Source organism: Neolamprologus brichardi, chromosome 8 (assembly GCF_056152115.1).
Source record: "Neolamprologus brichardi isolate AB-2024 chromosome 8, ASM5615211v1, whole genome shotgun sequence".
NCBI lineage: Eukaryota > Metazoa > Chordata > Actinopteri > Cichliformes > Cichlidae > Neolamprologus > Neolamprologus brichardi.
Window position 1 is genome coordinate 19,557,553 of NC_142111.1, and position 17,312 is coordinate 19,574,864.

Consider the following 17,312-nt stretch of genomic DNA (forward strand, 5'->3'; position numbering starts at 1 on the left):
TTTTAAGGTTTCGTATTCAAATGCATGGAGCCATATGCAGTCGTTGAGGACCGCTGATTTTGCTGTGTGCACTACCCCAACAACAACCCGTGCGGTGATGGCGAGGAAACCCCGTTGACAAGGCACTGCTTTTTCATGACGGTGAGTTTCCCTTTGAGTGTATTATAATTTTGTGATAAAAATTTCAAGGAAAAAACACACACAACCTCCTTCCTCCCTTCCTTCAGGGAGGGAAGAGAGTTTGAGCGGAGAGAAAAATCTATCCGAGACAGAGCAGGGACAGTGAGAAAAATATATGAGTGGGAGAGGGAGAAGGAGGAGGAGGAGAAGGAGGGGGGAGCAAATTAAAAGTTGCCAAATGGAGATATTGGGTTTCAAGAAGGAGTGAGACAGGAGTAAAAGGGTTTGCCTCTTTTTGAGTCGTCTTTATGTTATGCTAATCGGGATAAATATTTATGGCTCGACGCGGTTTTAGCCCTTTTCGACGGATTCTGGCTTTCAAAATAGGCGTCGTCATCGACGCCGCGGCTAGCTAACCAGCGCAGGCCGATATTTAAAGTTAAAAATGTGGCGGAGCCGCTGAGTTAAAGACCCGAGCAGGACACGGACTGGGGACAAACGTCCCGGGTTGAAACGCGTCGATTCGGCTATATCGAGGCAAAAATGTGACGTTTTTCATGCTGGCAGACGAGCCACATAGAGGACAAATGAAAGCCTTCCCCAACAGAGAAAGAAAGAGCACGTCAGCGACGACGGGCGTTTTGTGCTGCTTGAATGCGATTATCACTCTCTGTCGATTCAGTCTATTTTTGGAAATAAAACTTGCAAGCTGTACATTAGCCGTGTTTTTGTGCGGCTTTAACGGCGGGGACTAGCCGTGGATTTGCGTCGAAGAGCACGTGCTGTGCTGGATTTCGGTGGTTGTGAATTTGAGCTCAAAATTAGGCAAAAAATGCAACAAGAAATACGGATTTGTTTGATCAAAACTGGCATTAAAGATACAAATCTGGCGATATCGAGCTAGATCACATTTTTTAAAGGTCATTATTCTGGCCAGCATAAACAGCTCGGTCATTTAATTTTTAATGTAGCTAACATTACAATTTGAGGTGATCGCTTGTAAACGTTAACTTTTTGCACGTTGGATTTAACTGGATAATATAGATTTTTACAGCCCGTATTTGATGCCTTTTTGTGAATTGTTTATGGCTTAGTTTCCGTTGTTTTTGTCTCGGAACCTCGACATGGTTTTCTGTAACATTTCAAGTTTCGAAGGATGAAGGACACTCGTTTGCTCGACGAGAAAATGTCGTGTTATTTGCTGTGGACACACACAAAAAACAACCGTGATTTTCCAGCGATTTAAATCGCGCAAACGGTCGTTCTTTTTGCTTTAAACTCCAAAACGGTCCGTTTAAACGGCCTAATTTGTGCAGCAGCCCTGTCCTGTCTTTGTTCTCGCTCAACCAAAGATGGAGGCTCAACGTGGCTCTGCTGTAAAGACAGCCTATGGCATGGTAACAGCCATTTTGTAGAGTTGCAGTTGCCTTTCATGGGAAAACAAAACCTACATTTCCCCAGTCACCTGCAAACACACACACGCACACACACAGCAAAATAAAATTGAATGTGATACAACCATTTTATTCACATGCTCTATTAGTGATTACATGAGGTTTTTATTATTATGTGATACAGTAAATAAAGCAGCCACAACCATTTACTTACAGATATTGAATCATTTAAGTGCCATTAAAAACAACAACCCCTAAACCCCCAATTATTAAGTAGCACCAAGCTGACTGACTGACACAACATAAAGCCAATACCTCTTTCAATGGAGAGATGAAACCCAGAACATGAGAACTATAATGTATAAATGTTGCAGGGTGGGGTTATTTACACTGAAATACTCTTTTTCACTCTGCACACTGGAAAGACAACCAATGTGGGACAGCAGAGAAGCTTTATGGGTGGGAGTTTGTCATAGCTAAGCATTTGTAGGAGGGGATGAAGGCCATTCTGTCCTTATGTACTGAATAGCAAATATGTACCCCCCCCTCCCAACTTCCTGTCCACACCCCTGTTTCACACTTGAACCATTCTTTTATCTAGCACCTGCCTGCCCTGTCTCACGCCCCTTATCTGACATACATGTCCAGTTATGTAGTTCTACTAAATGAAGTTTCTCACTCTGCAGCCCAGCCTTTTGCAGGAAAGAAAGGGTGTTAAATGACTGAGCCCATGCTTCCTGCTGGAAACCTGTGAGTGAAATGTCTAAAAACATGGCAGCCATTCAGAGCTCAAGCACTTCTACTTTAGAGTAAAACAAAAACAAGTTTTACTCCACTGTTCAGTGATTAGACCTTAGTGTGTCCCATGTCCTCATCTGATGGCCTTCCATACTCTTTCAGGTGTCATGGATGATGATGACGATCGCCGTCTTCTGGATATTTTAGGGTAAACGTTATAAGATTATAAAATCTGCACTAAGATTCCAGTTCTTCTTGCCACACCCCGGGCCATACAGTTTTATACTTGTGAATATATAGCTGCCTTTAAAATCAGTGCAACAACTATCTGCAAGATCTGTTTTTTTGGTTTTAAATCTTTCATTGAATAAGGGAAGTGAATATTTTAATGTCATGAGCACAAGACACATGTAGTAAAGCAAATGTCAGGGGACTTTAAAACCACAGATAGTGACACAAATAAAAAGAAACTGCTGAAGATGTTGCTTCTTTATCTTTTTCAGAGATGTAGATGCGTTGAATGACTATCTCCATGGCAGCAACAGCAAGTCTGTGAGTGACACTTGGAGAATTCAGTTTGTCTGAATGACTTCCTTAGAAATATTCCTTAAACACCAGAATTACCCAAGTCCATTCACTCACTTGTCTTTTGTTCCTGCAGATTGAGGAGGATGATGTAACAAACGCAGCTTATGGGTCTGATGGATCTCTCTTTGGTAATGACACCGTGAGTATACCTATGATTACCTTGATCTAAGCCAAACCACAAGGACATTTTGTTACAGTTCATCATTAGGAGTGGATGATAAAATGATAACGATAACTACCAGGGATAACTTTTCCTCAACAGAAATATGAGTAACGATTAATAAAAAGTAAATCGAACTCATTCCGTCCATTTTCTTGACAGACAAGACAAAAGAACAATGACAATAGCTCTACACTGAACCAATCGTGGTTGGAGCAGAGTTAAAGCCATGTCAATTTAGGTCATCACACACATACACAGCACGACAGAGCACTACGTACGTGTTCAAAACGTCAGCTACAGCATTACCAAACAAGAGCCCCCAGTGCACAGTGTCCAAGACTCTGTTAAAGGGAATTCGGTATTGTGGAGATATTCTTACCGTTTAAAGTCCGACAAAGACACAGAGCAGCATGTTTCGACAAAGGCAGGTAACATCATGAATCACTTTTAGATCTGAAGCAGTGCTATCCCAGCACAATGCACAGTTTATCTGCAATTACCTGAAAAATACAGTGCACACACAGTACGGGAGTTTGCAGTTCTAGACACATGTTTGCGTTATGACAGAAAAGGGACAGTGATATCACAATGACAGTTAAAAATGTCAAATTTAGGCTGGTGATTAAAGGACCTGATCCTCATCACCAGTTTCCGGGCTGTGGACAAACAACACCTTTTCCCAGCTGCAGAGAGTGCAGAGAGACAGCTGAACAAGCGGTGTCATACTTCACTGCCACATCGGATTTGTGGTCAAATCGCGCATCTGACCCATATATAAGCTTCACTGTCCACTTCATTGGAGCGTACTGCACTGGTATTGCCTTTTAAAATGTCTTTATTTGTTGCCTTGGAGCATAAGCAGACCACAGCTGAGTGGATATGTCTGGTTTGTTTATGCTCTGTTAAATTGATCGTTTCTTGAATTTGCACTGAGGGTATGTATAGAATTATTTTTATTTTTTGGGGGGGAGTGGGGGGGGGGGGGGGGTCTATTTATTTGTGGTGTTGATTCCCAACAATTTAAAACAGTTTGAATATATAGAAAATAATGAATACCATTTGGTTTATTGAGATTTTATTTTGTATTAATATCTGTTATTTGAACTAACCAAAGAATTTTCAGTTTGTGTTCTTCTGTAACACTAACAGATACTTCTTTATTAACTTTGAAATACAGTATTATATTAGTATTTTATATTCTATAATAGATGATCATGTTCAATTTTTGACAGAAAGCTAATAATATTTGACATAAAATTAGCCTGATATCTTAACTTGGGCATAAAAAGAAGCCTTTGACTTTGAAATCAGATATGCAGTTCACATGCAAATAGTTCTCCATTTTCTTCTCTCAATACTTCTTTCAGACTGGATCCAACACTGGCCTCAAAGATGGTTCTTCTACAATGGGTGAATTTGGCGAGGATTCGACCGGGGCAGGCCTCCAACTCTCTAGCAGTCTCTCATTTATTGAGGATGAACTGGGGCCTGAAACCTCCCCTGGAGGGGTGGATCTCGGGGGAGAGGACCAGCCCTTTGACATCCTTCAGAAATCTCTCTTGGAAGCTGATATCACTGAGCAAACGCTGGCCCAGGAAGCTTTACTGGACTCGCAGCCTGCTCCCACTCTAGTGCAAGCTCCTGTTCCCTTCTCCTCCCCGCTGGTCTCGGGGAACTATGGAGGCGGGGTAGGTGTGGTGACGACTGCAACTGCTACGTTCTCTGCAGGCCAGTTTTTGCAAGGCATGCCGTCACTGCCTAATGGTTCTGCTCAGCCAATCCAGGTGTTGGGTCCTTTTGGTGCAGGTGGCGGAGTGATGACTTTGAGTAGCTTAGAAAGATCACCACAGATCGTGCTAAGGCCAGGTGTTTCTGTAGCTCCAGCAGGGACAACAACAGGGGGGCAGGTGTTTGCTCCCACCCAAGGCCAAGTTGGCTTACCTTTCAAAAACATCCCGCTTCAAAATATCATCATACAGAGAGGCCCAGGAGGGACCCAGACTGTTGTCAGACCAATCCAGCCTAAACCCCTCCAACCGGGGTCTCAGACTGTCTACAGCCTTGGTCTTCAGCCCACTCCCACCACCGTGACTAATGTAGTGAACACTAATACTGCTGCTCCTGCAGGACAGTACACACCTAATGGCTCCATTGTGGTACAACCACCCCTGGAGCAGCAACAAGCGTCTACACTGACAAATATATCAGCCGGACAGTTCTTGCTACCTAGCTCCTTGGCTCTCACTCCATCTAGCACCATCCACAATGGGCCCATCAACCCCAACTCAAATCCCCTAATTACCAGTCAAAACACAGTGCAGATTGTTGCAGCGCAGAACTTCAATGCACCAACAGCTGGTCCACTAATTTTGAATCAGGGAGTAGTAAGCGGGAATCAGGTTGGAGGAGGTGTAACTCAGATGTGGACGGGAGTTTCTTGTGCGAGCTCCACCTCCGTGCAGACACCATGCACTCCTGGACGTCTGACTCTGGTTGGCCCGGCTACAACAGGGATCTGCAATCAGAGCCAAGCGTCGGCTACTCCCGTGCAGCGCCTTCTAGTGACTCCATCCCAGAACTGTACTTCTCTGTCCCCTTTACCTGGTAATGTGACACAGCAACAAGACTACAGACAGGTATACAGATGGCAGCCTTTTTATTAATTTGCTCTCTCCTTATTTGTTCTCTCTCTGACATAACTTTTACTTGAAATTTTTCAGAATTCTTCATCACCTGCCCTCAAACAAGCACATGCCAGCAGCATCCACGGTAAAAGAGGCGCCAATGGCTTCAGTGTATAATACGTTTCAATATAAGCTGCAGAATTTCAGACTGATAAAGTTGCTTTGTTTGTGTGATCTCTTGTAGCAATCAAACCCATGGCACAGGATTCAATGCTAAACTCTGAGGTACGTTAGCTGTTTGTTTTACATGCTTGTAGGGCTGCACGATTAATCGTTAGAAAATCGCGATCTCAATTCATACTTATGTGCGATCTCATTTCCAAATGACAACGATTAAAAAAAAAAAAAAAAAAAAAAGACGACGATTGTAACGCATTTTGATCCGGGACGTAATCTGCATGAAAACAAGCGCTCACTCTTCCTGCTCAACAAATGACAAGGGCAGAGCCTTATACCACGTGATACAGAAGGTGGCTGCTAAAATTGGCAGGGAAAAAACAACGGAGAGCACGTCAGGGATGACGAGAAAGTGACAGGAGAAAATCCGTCCCGGTCAACCACCCAAACATCAATAACGGGAACCTTATACAGCGCTTCCCTATACCCGTCGAACTCCCGCAGGCACAAAGAAATTACGGAGGCTATTACTTATCACCTGACCAAAGATATGGCTCCATCAACACTGTGCAAAACGAGGGATTTAGGAAAATGATCAACACCCTAGACAAACGCTACACAGTGCCGTCCCGCAACTATTTTTCTATTGTTGCACTACCTGCTCTATACACGCAGTGTCGAGCGACGGTGGAGACGGAATTTCAAGCAGTACAACATTTTGCGGCAACGACAAAATGTGAGACATTTGTTGTTTTTATGTTTATTTATTGTTTTTATGTTCAGTCTCAACTGTTACGAAGTTGATGTGCAGTTAATAAGTGCAATAAATATTTATACTGGAAAAGAAAATCATGAGAGAATCGTGATCTCAATTCTAAGCAAAAAAATCGTGCAGCCCTACATGCTCGTGTGTCTTTTTTAGGTGGAACAATCTAATGTAATGACATCTTTGGTTTGTACACTTCCCCATCATAGGTCAGTGCACAGAAGAGGCCTCTGCTTCCTACTCTTACAAAAGGAGAAATGTGAGTTTTTTTTGACATGCCATCTGTCCTGTGTAATTGTGCTTTTGTCTTTCAGTCATTTAACAAACTTGTGTCTTTCTCTGTTATTTTTAAAGGATTTTACAACAGGTGAGGAAGGATCATGTTGCAGTTCAGACCCCAGATCGACGTCAATTCACTTCAGTTGATGACGCACTCCTGAGACTTATCCCGTACCACGTGTTCCAGGGGGCTCCACCCAGCCCGGACGAGTTCTCCCAGGGTACAGTCATGACAATACTAGATTCACCCCAAGTCTTTTACGGAAATTAAAGTTGTTGTTGTTTTTAATATAAGTAGTGTGTTGTGTTTTGAATTTCCAGTGGATGAGGAATTTGAAGCAGCTGCAACTCAGGTGCTGATGAGGACACAGGGGATGGTAAACAAATACAGGCGACTACTGATGGTGGAAGCTGAGGTGGGTGCACGCGCTAGTTAATGACTAGATGTGTGGGATGTTAGGAAATGCACAGGGCTAACAGCATAACCTCACTCTTCTGTGCAGCGTTTCAGTCCGTCCTCAGAAATGGTGATGATCGACAGGACTTTCAACCAAGAGGAGCGCAGCACCTTGATACAAGACAAACGCACGGTACTAGTGGACCCAGGTAAAACAGAATTGGAGTGAATCCCATTGTGAACTAATATTCCCTTTTCAGTTAACTTTGATTTAACACTTTGCCCTGTCTGGTTTGTAGACAGTTTCTTGGAGGAGTTCTGCTGTGGGACGAAATCCAAACTTTTCCAAGCCCCTTCCCCGCCTCAGCCTATATCCAGCTATAAATGGAATGAGTCAGAACAAGGCTCTATGGAGCCACCATACAGGACAGACTCCCAGCCTGGTTATGAAGACCCAGGAGGGAGTGAGCCTGTAGGACCTGGCTCAACAGAGAGACTTCATCCACCACACTTCGAAAACAAGAACGTGCTGGAAATGAAGAGATCCCAGCAACTCTACGGACCCAGCGGCATCAGCAACAACAGCCTGATTGCTGCCAATAGTTGCCCTCTTAATAAACCCTCACCTTTCCCAGCATTGTCAGGAGGCCCGACAAACTACCAGGTGTCTCACCACCCTGTGCAGCCTCCATATACCCCTCAGCTCACCTCACCCCCTCACCCTGACACAGATTCTGCTCTTGAGGCGGCAGTCAACAGCATCCTGGAATGTTAAGATGTATGAACCATATTACACCCAATGTATGGTTTCTACTTCTTTTTTGTATGTGCATTTCTTTTTCTTTTTTTTATGTCCCCTGTGTGAAGAGAGGCTAACTCTTCTTTCAGGCCTGTGTTCTTAGTGATACACAGCCATGTAGCATGTACGTAGTATGCTTTGGGTCATTTTAGGGGGATTTTATGTAGAAGTCAGTTAGTCTGTAAAGGTGTTACGTGAACACATGCACTTACAGTTACCTATAAAGACCCGGGAATGTGTGCAATGCAATGTACTAACAGATGCAAAATGTTCTTTTGTTTATTTTACAGTGGTAGGGTTTGCGACTGAATGCAAGAGTGTCCCTCTCTTCACACACTAGTTAATACTTTTTGCCAGTTTATTGTTTATTCCCCATCCCATTACCTATGCCGAACAAGAGAGATGAGGAGGAGGGACTCTGTGCCTAATTGTAGGTTTTTATATGGAAGTGTTTACATGAAGAAGCTCTAAATATCAGAAAATCCATTTATTTCTGTTCTTTCTACATCTAAGCACGCAAACAGTTGCTTTTGTACAAGTAGTTCATGGTTGAGAGGTGTAGATCTCCTCACATCTAAGCTCAGTAGAGATACCTTCAAACAGGCAAGTTGCACTAAACATACTGTGGCCTATTTCAGGAACTATATAAACACAAGGCTTTAGTCAATATGCGGTGTATGCTGGGCTGAACCGGATGGACACGTCAAAGAGAACCAAAATCTTTTTGCCTGCTTTTGTGTTTTCGGCTGCCTGTAACAAGGACAACCTCTTAATCACACTAGAAGCCAGTTAAACTAGTCCCATTGACACATATGGTAGTGTTACAGTGCTTTTTTTGTGTGCTTAAGTCACCTTTTTCATTTTCTTTTGTACCTTAAAGGTATGCAAGTCCCGACACAGACACAGGACATATCTGTAGATCTCTGCCACCTTCATCATTTCACAGTGAGTTTGTGTCTGTGGAGCTACGTCCTCAGATTGAGGAAGAGATGTTAAATTTGCTGAACTTTTTTTTTAAATGACATTGAAAGAAACAGGACTGTTTTTGTTTGTTGTTATGTGTTCCCCAGCGTTGAGAACGTGACAATACTGTCAGCAGTCTAAATGACCCAGGAGGGTTATTGATTGTATGTATGTTTGTTTGCCTTTTGCATATAATTATATATGAATCATATCTTTCTCTCTATGCTTTACAACCCTGACACGTCAATGTGTGTGTGTGTGTGTGTGTGTTAATTGGCAACCATACACACTGATTTCCTGTAGTTTGGTAGTGTGATTGCCATACTTTTGACTTTATTGCCAAGCGTTTTCTTAGTTCCCTGGGATAGTTTTCTCACACTTTCGCTCTTTTCCTTCTCAGCAGCACAACCAAAATTATTAGGAGAGACTGTGGTCTCATCCAGAATCCCCCTCATTTGTCTCACCAGCTCTGTGGCTAATTATTAAAAAAACCCTGTAGTGTTTCCTCTGAACTCAGAATGATTATGTTTTTGTTTTATTAAACCAAGACTTAAAAGTCCTAAATAATGTCCCTCTACTTCTGTTTTTGCAACAACACAAAAGCCCTGATTAAATGCATTAAATGCTCTCAGGGTTGATTCTGGACAGCACCACCTTTCTCCTATGAGCATGTATGTGAAATATGCTTGCTAATAGACTACACAAACAGACTGAAGGCCTTTCAAATGGGATGATAGAAGACCCTTTTTTAAATTTAAGTGCCAGTGGCCATGGCAGCCTGTCTTCATCTCTGCCTCAGCTCTTGCAGACCTCTTCTTTCCGAGAAAAACTGGGCTGTTTGCTTTGAAAGCAAATCTCAAATGACAAGTTAGGGTCAAGTGAGATTTTGCATTTGCTCCTCCAAGCGACTGCTGCAAGATTTTGTGCCTCTATAGCACTTATATCTACAAGGATGTTCACTTTAGGCTTTCAAAGTAGGGACATACCCAGTGTTTGTAAACCATTGTGTTATCAGAATGCATATCATGGTCTTGAGAGCCTGGTAGGAACAAACTGTGCTTTTTCTCCCCTATCATCATCAGTTTTTTTTTCTTTTTTTTTTGTGCAGAGATGCGTTTTCTGCCTTCATTTTCATTGTTTGTCCCATTTGATTTGTATAGTTTGTTGTTTTGTATAAAAAAAGTTAGACACAAAATATTTATAATTTTTGTACGAAGAAAAAGAGAATGTAAAGAAAAAAACTTAAGAAAATTATTTTTTATTGTGTTGACTAAGAAGCAGTGTCAGTAAAGTCATTACAAAAGAAAATGCTGTTGTTTCTTTATTTGTATTTGTTCAATACAGCAGTTAGGAGATTCAACAATAAATCCATTTTGTGTACAACAAGGAACTGGTCCAGTCCGGCTGAAAACCTCCTTCGATTTCCCTCCATTGCTATTCTGTGAGGGTTCACACACTGGCACTGATGGACTAAGCATGCATAATCACATCATGTGACAGAGGAAGCAGTGGCAAAGGAAAACCAGATTTGTTACCCTCTGCTGCACAGATATGATCTTTTCACTGATGTCATGACATTTAGATTTCATGTTTCTCTGCATCACAGCTGCCAAAGTAATATTTTATCAAGTTAGAAATCTGTTGGTTCTCTTTAATCCTTTTATGGACTCCAGTGCCGATGCCTCTACACAAAAGAGCTGAGAAAACTGCACAGCAGACATTAGACTGCCCAGCCCCCTTTGGTTCAAGTAACATAACCCAACAGTGACAGCTAGTGGACGTCTGGAACACACAGTGGTCACTGATGAGGAAAAATGTTTTGACTCTTAAAAAAGCTGTTTTTTTTTTTAAAGCAAATACTTTTTAACATTTTCTCCATGAAATAAATAAAACAGGAATAATAAAAGAAACACAAAAACATAAGCATTTTAAAATAATACAATGTAGCATGACAAGCTTTCATTTTAGAAACCTTATACAGATAATGAAACGTTACATGTTTTAGTTTCGTATTTGTTTGCAATTAATTTAATTAGGAAAATTCATAATCATGCAGTCTGTCTTCATAACATATGCTTTTAGATTTTATACAAAAGATGGACAACCAGAGAGACTGAAAGAAACACACGACACCCAATTCTAAATATAAATATCTGGGAAAATTCAGCAAAAGCAAACAAGGTAGTAAGACAAACGGGAACAAAAAAGGCTTATTTTGGGGAAAAGTCATCAGGATTCAGCCAGTTTTATCAGATCTGACTGGTGATACCACACATGCAGTTTTATGTCCCAGTGACCACTGAAATGAAACTGCCCAAACAAGAACCCAACGGCAAGACTTGCTTCTAGAGGAACTCTAGAAGCACTATGAAGTCAACGCAGTCCCAATGTGAAGCTTAGAGTTGAGCATTTGTCCTGTTGTCATGAGTGTATTTGGGGTTAAATTGAGGGGGAACTGTATGCTTATATGGAAGTGACCATTTAATTCAAAAAATAAGCATGTTGCATTCAATCAAGCTTGAAACTAGCTACTGAGACCCTAAACTCACTGGAGAATTGACATAGACTTCTATACACCTGTACTTGTTTTCCAACCAGAAGAGTTGTACACTTGTGGTCACTCCAAAGAATTCAGTTTAAGGCACTCTTGCACTTTCTTCACTATTTATTATTTATATACTATATAGTGCTCCCACAATGTATGCTGGTGACAGAATACACAAAATTGGCTGAAGGGAAGGGCTTACATGCTGACAAGTAACGGTACCAATTTCTCAGTTATATATGCTGTGCAAATTCATCATATGGAGTCCTGAAGTTCTGAATCTTTTCTCTGTCAATGCTGCTGCTCCAAGTATCTTTCCTTGACCATTAGTGATACTTCCTCCAGCGATCAAGCTCTGGGAAAAGGAAAAAAAAGAAAACCAGCTTATCTCCAAATCCATCAGTTAAATGGAGCACACACTTAGCAAAACACACTTACTTATGTGGCGGTAACTCCAGATGTAGCTGAGCACACAGTATCCTGCTAACAACATGCCCAGTCCACCTACACCTCCTTTCCTCACATCAATATACCGCCTGTAATACCACTGCCAGCCTGAATCACGCACAGAAGAGTTGAGAAAAGACAAGCACAGAAATCTTAAAGAATAGACACCAATCTCACATCTGTATAGCAGATATTAAGCGGCTGCTAACAGCTGTTGGCTATAATGCTTTTGTTCTGAGGTAACAAAATCTGACTACAAGCATCTACAAAGTTCAATAAAACCTCATTTCTGAGAGATAACACTGTTACAGGAAGTTAGAAGTGACAGACAAACAAATGGGAGGGCGGCTTTTGTGCTGTGAGTAGCACGAATACTGTGTCTCTCTGTATGAGAGAGATACTGACCTCTTTGCAACATTCCCACAGCATCTTTTGGATGGCTTGGGGCTTTGCAGGCAAGCCATTTAGGTAATTCCCTCAGTCTCACCTGTCCAAGACTCCGGTGTGTCAGAGCTCCTGTAATCCATGACACCGACAGAGAATCAGGGAAGCTGAAACACTACAATCGAGCTGAATATTATTCCAAAGTCTTTATTATTGGTACTGGCCCAGTAAAACTGACAATATATGGCAATAATTTTTCTTAATTTATTAACTACTTTATCAATAAAATCTGTGAAAAACGCCTAACACAGTGCCGTGAGCCACAAAGTGACTTGTTCAAATGTCTGAATATAATTCATTAATTATATTATTTTGTAAGTCAGACAGGGAAAGAATCCGGACCATCAGGTCTGTATACATTTTGGCTGGAAAACAATTATTTCCAAATACTTACCTTCGTTTGGATTTTCAGCAGTGCTTTGCTTCCTGACCTCGGGCTTCTCCACTGTCTCCACCTTCACTGGCAGACTTTGTGATACAAGAGGGGAAAGAAGGCTGGAAAACTGACCCACAGGTGCCGATTTTGTGAGGAGGCCTGTCATGTGATGGCTCACCTTCAGCCCCTCATTCAGGTTGACTGGAGGAGGCATAGCTTGCCACTGCTGAGATGACGCACGCAGGAAGGGAGCTGTAGGAGGGGTTGATTCTGGCACATCTTGCAGAGGGACTAAAGCCAGTTGTTTAGTCTTTGAGGTTATTTTCTTATCTGATTTTAGGCCTGCATGTTGTGGGCTGGTGCTCAGCAGCTCATCAGACTGAGTTGCAACATACTTTTGATTATCTTCTAAAAGTGGAACTGGTCCAACACCCGTATCGACTCCGATTTTACTGCACAGGTTGTCATTAGTTTGAATTTGGCTCAGGATGCTCGGCCTGCTGGACTGACGGGGTGGTCTAGCTAGGCCTAATGTGGCTTTAACATCCTGGAGGGTGATCTTTGCCTGGTGGCCATTTCCTAACTTCAAAACAAAATTATTCATGGATGAATCTTCAATCTCCTGCTTGCCATCCTCCCAAAACGTGTGTCCTTTCTCTGGGAATTTTGTGCTACTTTCACTCTGTTTGGTTGTGGAAAGCATCTGATTAACACGATCCTTTGTCTTTGGCGTCTTCTTAGCTGCATCTTTGGGTTTAGCGTCTGCAGACAGATGGGCATAGTCTTTGCCTGAGATAGTTTTGGGCTCTGTCTGAGCTGTGTTTCTGGAGCTTAGAGTTGGTTCTGTTTCAGACACCTTTAGTGATTCCTTTGTAATTTGGTCATACTTAGCAGCTTCTATCAATGCACGGAGACTCTTCTTTTTTGGCTTAGAAGTGGTGGGGGGCAGAGCTGGAGATGGAGATAACAAAAGGGTGCTTGTCTTTATTTGATCAACCAGCTTTTGTTTCGTCTTTGTAGTTGGTGAAAGTAATGTCATGGATGATGATGTTCGTGGTGATGAAGATGTCACATTTGATGGTCCTGATGCTGTGTCCCTTTTACGCGTCTGTCCTTGTAGATCTGTTATGACTGACGATGACTTCCTTCCCTTTGCTGTTGCTCTGGACAAAACCGAGTCCAGCTGAGAAGACGATGCTGTCTCGTTTGCTGTGACATCTGGTTTGGATGGTGGTGCTTTAGAGGCAGCAGCTGCCTTGCAATGTGGCAAGTGGCTCTTCAACCTTTTGTACGTTTTCCCGCAGAAAGGACACACCTCTGTGGGTGGGTGACAGAGAACGGGTCAAAATGGGACTTCCAGGGCAAACATAGAACGACCAGTGAAGATGTGTTGGAAGGACATAATGGCTGAATATAAATAAGGTATCGTTTTAGCTTTATATGAACAATTTCATCTTTAAAGAAAGAAAATCATATCAAGCACCAGCTATGTGTGCATAAACATACTGATTATGATCTCATACACAATTTAGAATCACAAATTAACCTAACATGCATGTACAATCGTAGGAGGAAACTGGATCACCCAACCCCCAACCCAACCAGGACGTGCAAACCAAGAACCTTATTTCTGTGTGGCAACAGTGTTAACCACTGCACCAATTGCTTTTGAGGTTGTTGGTTTTTTTTTAAATAATTAAATAAAGTCAATTTTGATAAGTAGACCAGAAAATCAGCTGCACAAAACAGAATACCTTTCAAAATATGTCACACGTACAGTTGTGGTCTGAAGTTTACATCTACACATCATGGGCATTGATGTCGTGGTAACTTTAGACTTTTAATGATTTCTTTGAATTTAACTTTTTCCAAAGTAGCATGGTTATACAACATACATCTTTAATGACTTTAACAAACAATACATAAGTGCACAGGTCTGGCTTTACTTTGCATTTTCTCTAATCCACACAGGGTTAAAAGTATGCATACAGTACAACTGGTAACTTGTCTGCCAGCATAAAATGGATTTTTTGACAGCACTCATTGAATGAGAAAGTCCAAAGAACTTGGTGAAGATCTCAGAAAGGCAATTTTAGATTTAAACAAGTTGTGAAGATCTCTTGAAGCAATTTCTAAACAGCTGCAGATCCCAAAATCATCAGTTAAGACAATTGTACATAGGTACAAGTTGGATGTGCCACCACTTTGCCAAGGTCTGGAAGAGGACCCAAACTGTCCTCCTCAGATAAGAGGTAATTAATTGGGGTGCTCAGGAACAACCTGGGAACCAACAAGGCTCAAGCCTCCATTTAACTTGAAACTGCAGCACCAGTGTCACTGTCTACAGTGAAGCAAGTTTTACATGGCTATGGACTGAGAGCGTGCCAACCAAGAAAGAAGCCCCTGCTCCAAAATAAAAACCGTCAAGCTTGACTGAAATTTGCAGCTGCCCACAAGGACAAACCAAATGTGAGAAAGGTTTTACGGTCAGATGAGAGAAAGACTGACCCACAATGTTTGAAGAAGTAAAGATGAAACTTTCTGACCTTAGAAAGCTGTACCAACTGTCAAGCATGGCAGTGGTAGCATCAAGGCTGTTTTGCTGTCAGTGGTACTAGTATATTGCACAAAGTCAATGGAATAGTGAAATTAAAAGCCCAAAACTACCATGACATTCAGACCCATAATGAGTGTCAATAAAATACAGCTTTGCATTGAAGACTACCCGATTAATGGGAAATGTAAGGTAGTTTGCAAGGCTGACCTTGTCACCTGAATAATAGGTTCTCTAGACCAGGGGTGTCGAGCTTATCATGGGGCCCATACAACCAAATTTCAAGTTAAATAGGCTAGATCAGTGAAGCCTTAACTGTTTTTGTTCAACTTTCAGCACTATGAAAGTTACCCTTGTTTTCCCTGAGATAAGAAAAATCACTCAGAAAAATAAGCGCAATTTTATTTAACAAAACGTCTCAACTTTTCCATATTATAAAGAAATGCTGATGTAAAAAATTGTAAGAGCTGCAAGAAATAAAGGACTTTATAATCTTCATTTGAAGTGTCCATATTTTCCAAAGCCATCCAGTGGGCTGAATTGGAGCTTTTTGGACCCACGTCTGGCCAACAGGCCGTATATTTGATACCTAGTCTCTAGATCAGGGGTAGGCAACTCCAGGCCTCGAGTGCCGGTGTCTTGCAGGTTTTAAATGTGTCCTTGATCCAACACAGCTAATTTAAATGGCTAAATTACCTCCTCAACATGTCTTGAAGTTCTCCAGGGGGCTGGTAATGAACTAATCATTTGATTCAGGTGTGTTGACACAGGGTGAGATCTAAAACCTGCAGGACACCGGCACTCGAGGCCTGGCGTTGCCTACACCTGCTCTAGATCAAATTTACATCAAGGGACACATACTGGCCACTTTGAAATTAGCTGGAACTGTGAAGATCCCTTTTCTGTCATTGTAAAGTAGTTTAACTGCACATTTAATTCCTGGGATATCTCAATTTATTAAAAAGAAGTGTAATTTCAACAGTATGCATTAGTTTATATACATGATAAGGACACGTTAACGAAAGAGATTTGTCAGCATGATTCTTCACACCTAAATTTCAAGATATGAATGTGTAAAATTACAGGAAAAGTTCTGGTAGCTCACTGACCAGCTACCAGTAATTATAAAGAGAATGTTTTTGTTAATTTACAGAAAATGTCCTTTATTTTACTGAAGACACATTTGAAATAAAAACAGAAATTTCTAGTAGTTAGTGAAGAAACTGGACATTTTCTGTCTTTTGTTTGTTACTTTATTACTTTCTTGTAGCACAAATGGCTTATAGCATCAGCTGCGTAATTTGTGAAAATATAGTTGAAAGTCCAAAATTTATGACCTCCTTCACATTTTACACAGAGGTCCAGTGGGCCGGATTGGATTTTTTGGTGGGTCAGTTCTGGCCCCCGGATCTTATGTTTGTCACCCCGGCTTCTAGACGAAGCTATAAACGTATTTTTATAATTCAGCAAATTAATATATTGGTCGTTATTATAGCACGTGTTTTTTCCGCTATTCTGAATTACAGTTGTGTGACACTTACCACAGCTCATTTCGCACGCGCCTGTCAAACAGCCAATCGGGTGAAAGCATGATTCAGAGCAGCAAAGTTACAGCGCTAAGGTGAAGCGTCAGTAATTATCACATTTACACCCGGGAGTGTCACTTTTAAACAGTTTAGGTTAAGTAAGTCCTCAGAGTCGCGACGGTGAAGTGAAAGACCCCGCTTTTAGGTAGCGAGTTCGAAGCCTGAATGTAAAATCAAAAGTTATCGTAAAATCATCAATATATTGACGCCCTAGTTTAAAATTACACCCCTTGGATGTGGTTTATAACGGTACAGCCCGTTACATTGCTGTGACAGATAAAAGTCTTGTACGAACACGCAGGGATCTGCTCGGTGGGTGTGTTGCGTCGACTTTATGATTCACTCCTCCCCA

The 17,312-nt window shown here is 41.6% G+C and overlaps 2 protein-coding genes across 7 annotated transcripts; one reads left to right on the forward strand and one right to left on the reverse strand.

Annotated features, from left to right (window-relative positions):
• The first annotated feature begins 61 nt into the window (after nt 1-61).
• Nucleotides 62-10,322, forward strand: bicral (BICRA like chromatin remodeling complex associated protein). Of its 5 annotated transcripts, none has more exons than XM_087844775.1 (13): nt 88-141; nt 2,201-2,264; nt 2,415-2,460; nt 2,756-2,804; nt 2,914-2,979; nt 4,371-5,639; nt 5,724-5,772; nt 5,872-5,912; nt 6,780-6,829; nt 6,925-7,070; nt 7,171-7,265; nt 7,353-7,455; nt 7,546-10,322. In XM_087844775.1, the coding sequence occupies exons 3-13, from the start codon at nt 2,420-2,422 to the stop codon at nt 8,019-8,021; spliced, it is 2,385 nt and encodes a 794-aa protein (XP_087700901.1). In that variant the 5' UTR covers nt 88-141; nt 2,201-2,264; nt 2,415-2,419; the 3' UTR covers nt 8,022-10,322. The 5 variants fall into 5 exon arrangements, 4 of the variants coding, with proteins under 4 accessions (XP_087700900.1, XP_087700901.1, XP_087700902.1 ...); XM_087844776.1 differs by lacking the exon at nt 88-141 and adding an exon at nt 158-1,517; XM_087844774.1 differs by lacking the exon at nt 2,201-2,264 and having other exon boundaries at nt 62-141.
• On the reverse strand, nt 10,279-17,264 carry si:dkey-21c1.4 (uncharacterized). Of its 2 annotated transcripts, XM_087844778.1 has the most exons (5): nt 16,916-17,264; nt 12,839-14,137; nt 12,406-12,516; nt 11,992-12,108; nt 10,279-11,908 (listed from the first exon to the last, which is right to left on the reverse strand). In XM_087844778.1, exons 1-5 carry the CDS (start codon nt 16,923-16,925, stop codon nt 11,880-11,882), a joined length of 1,566 nt encoding a protein of 521 aa, XP_087700904.1. In that variant the 5' UTR covers nt 16,926-17,264; the 3' UTR covers nt 10,279-11,879. The 2 variants fall into 2 exon arrangements, with proteins under 2 accessions (XP_087700904.1, XP_087700903.1); XM_087844777.1 differs by having other exon boundaries at nt 10,279-12,108.
• Between the last annotated feature and the right edge of the window lie 48 nt (nt 17,265-17,312).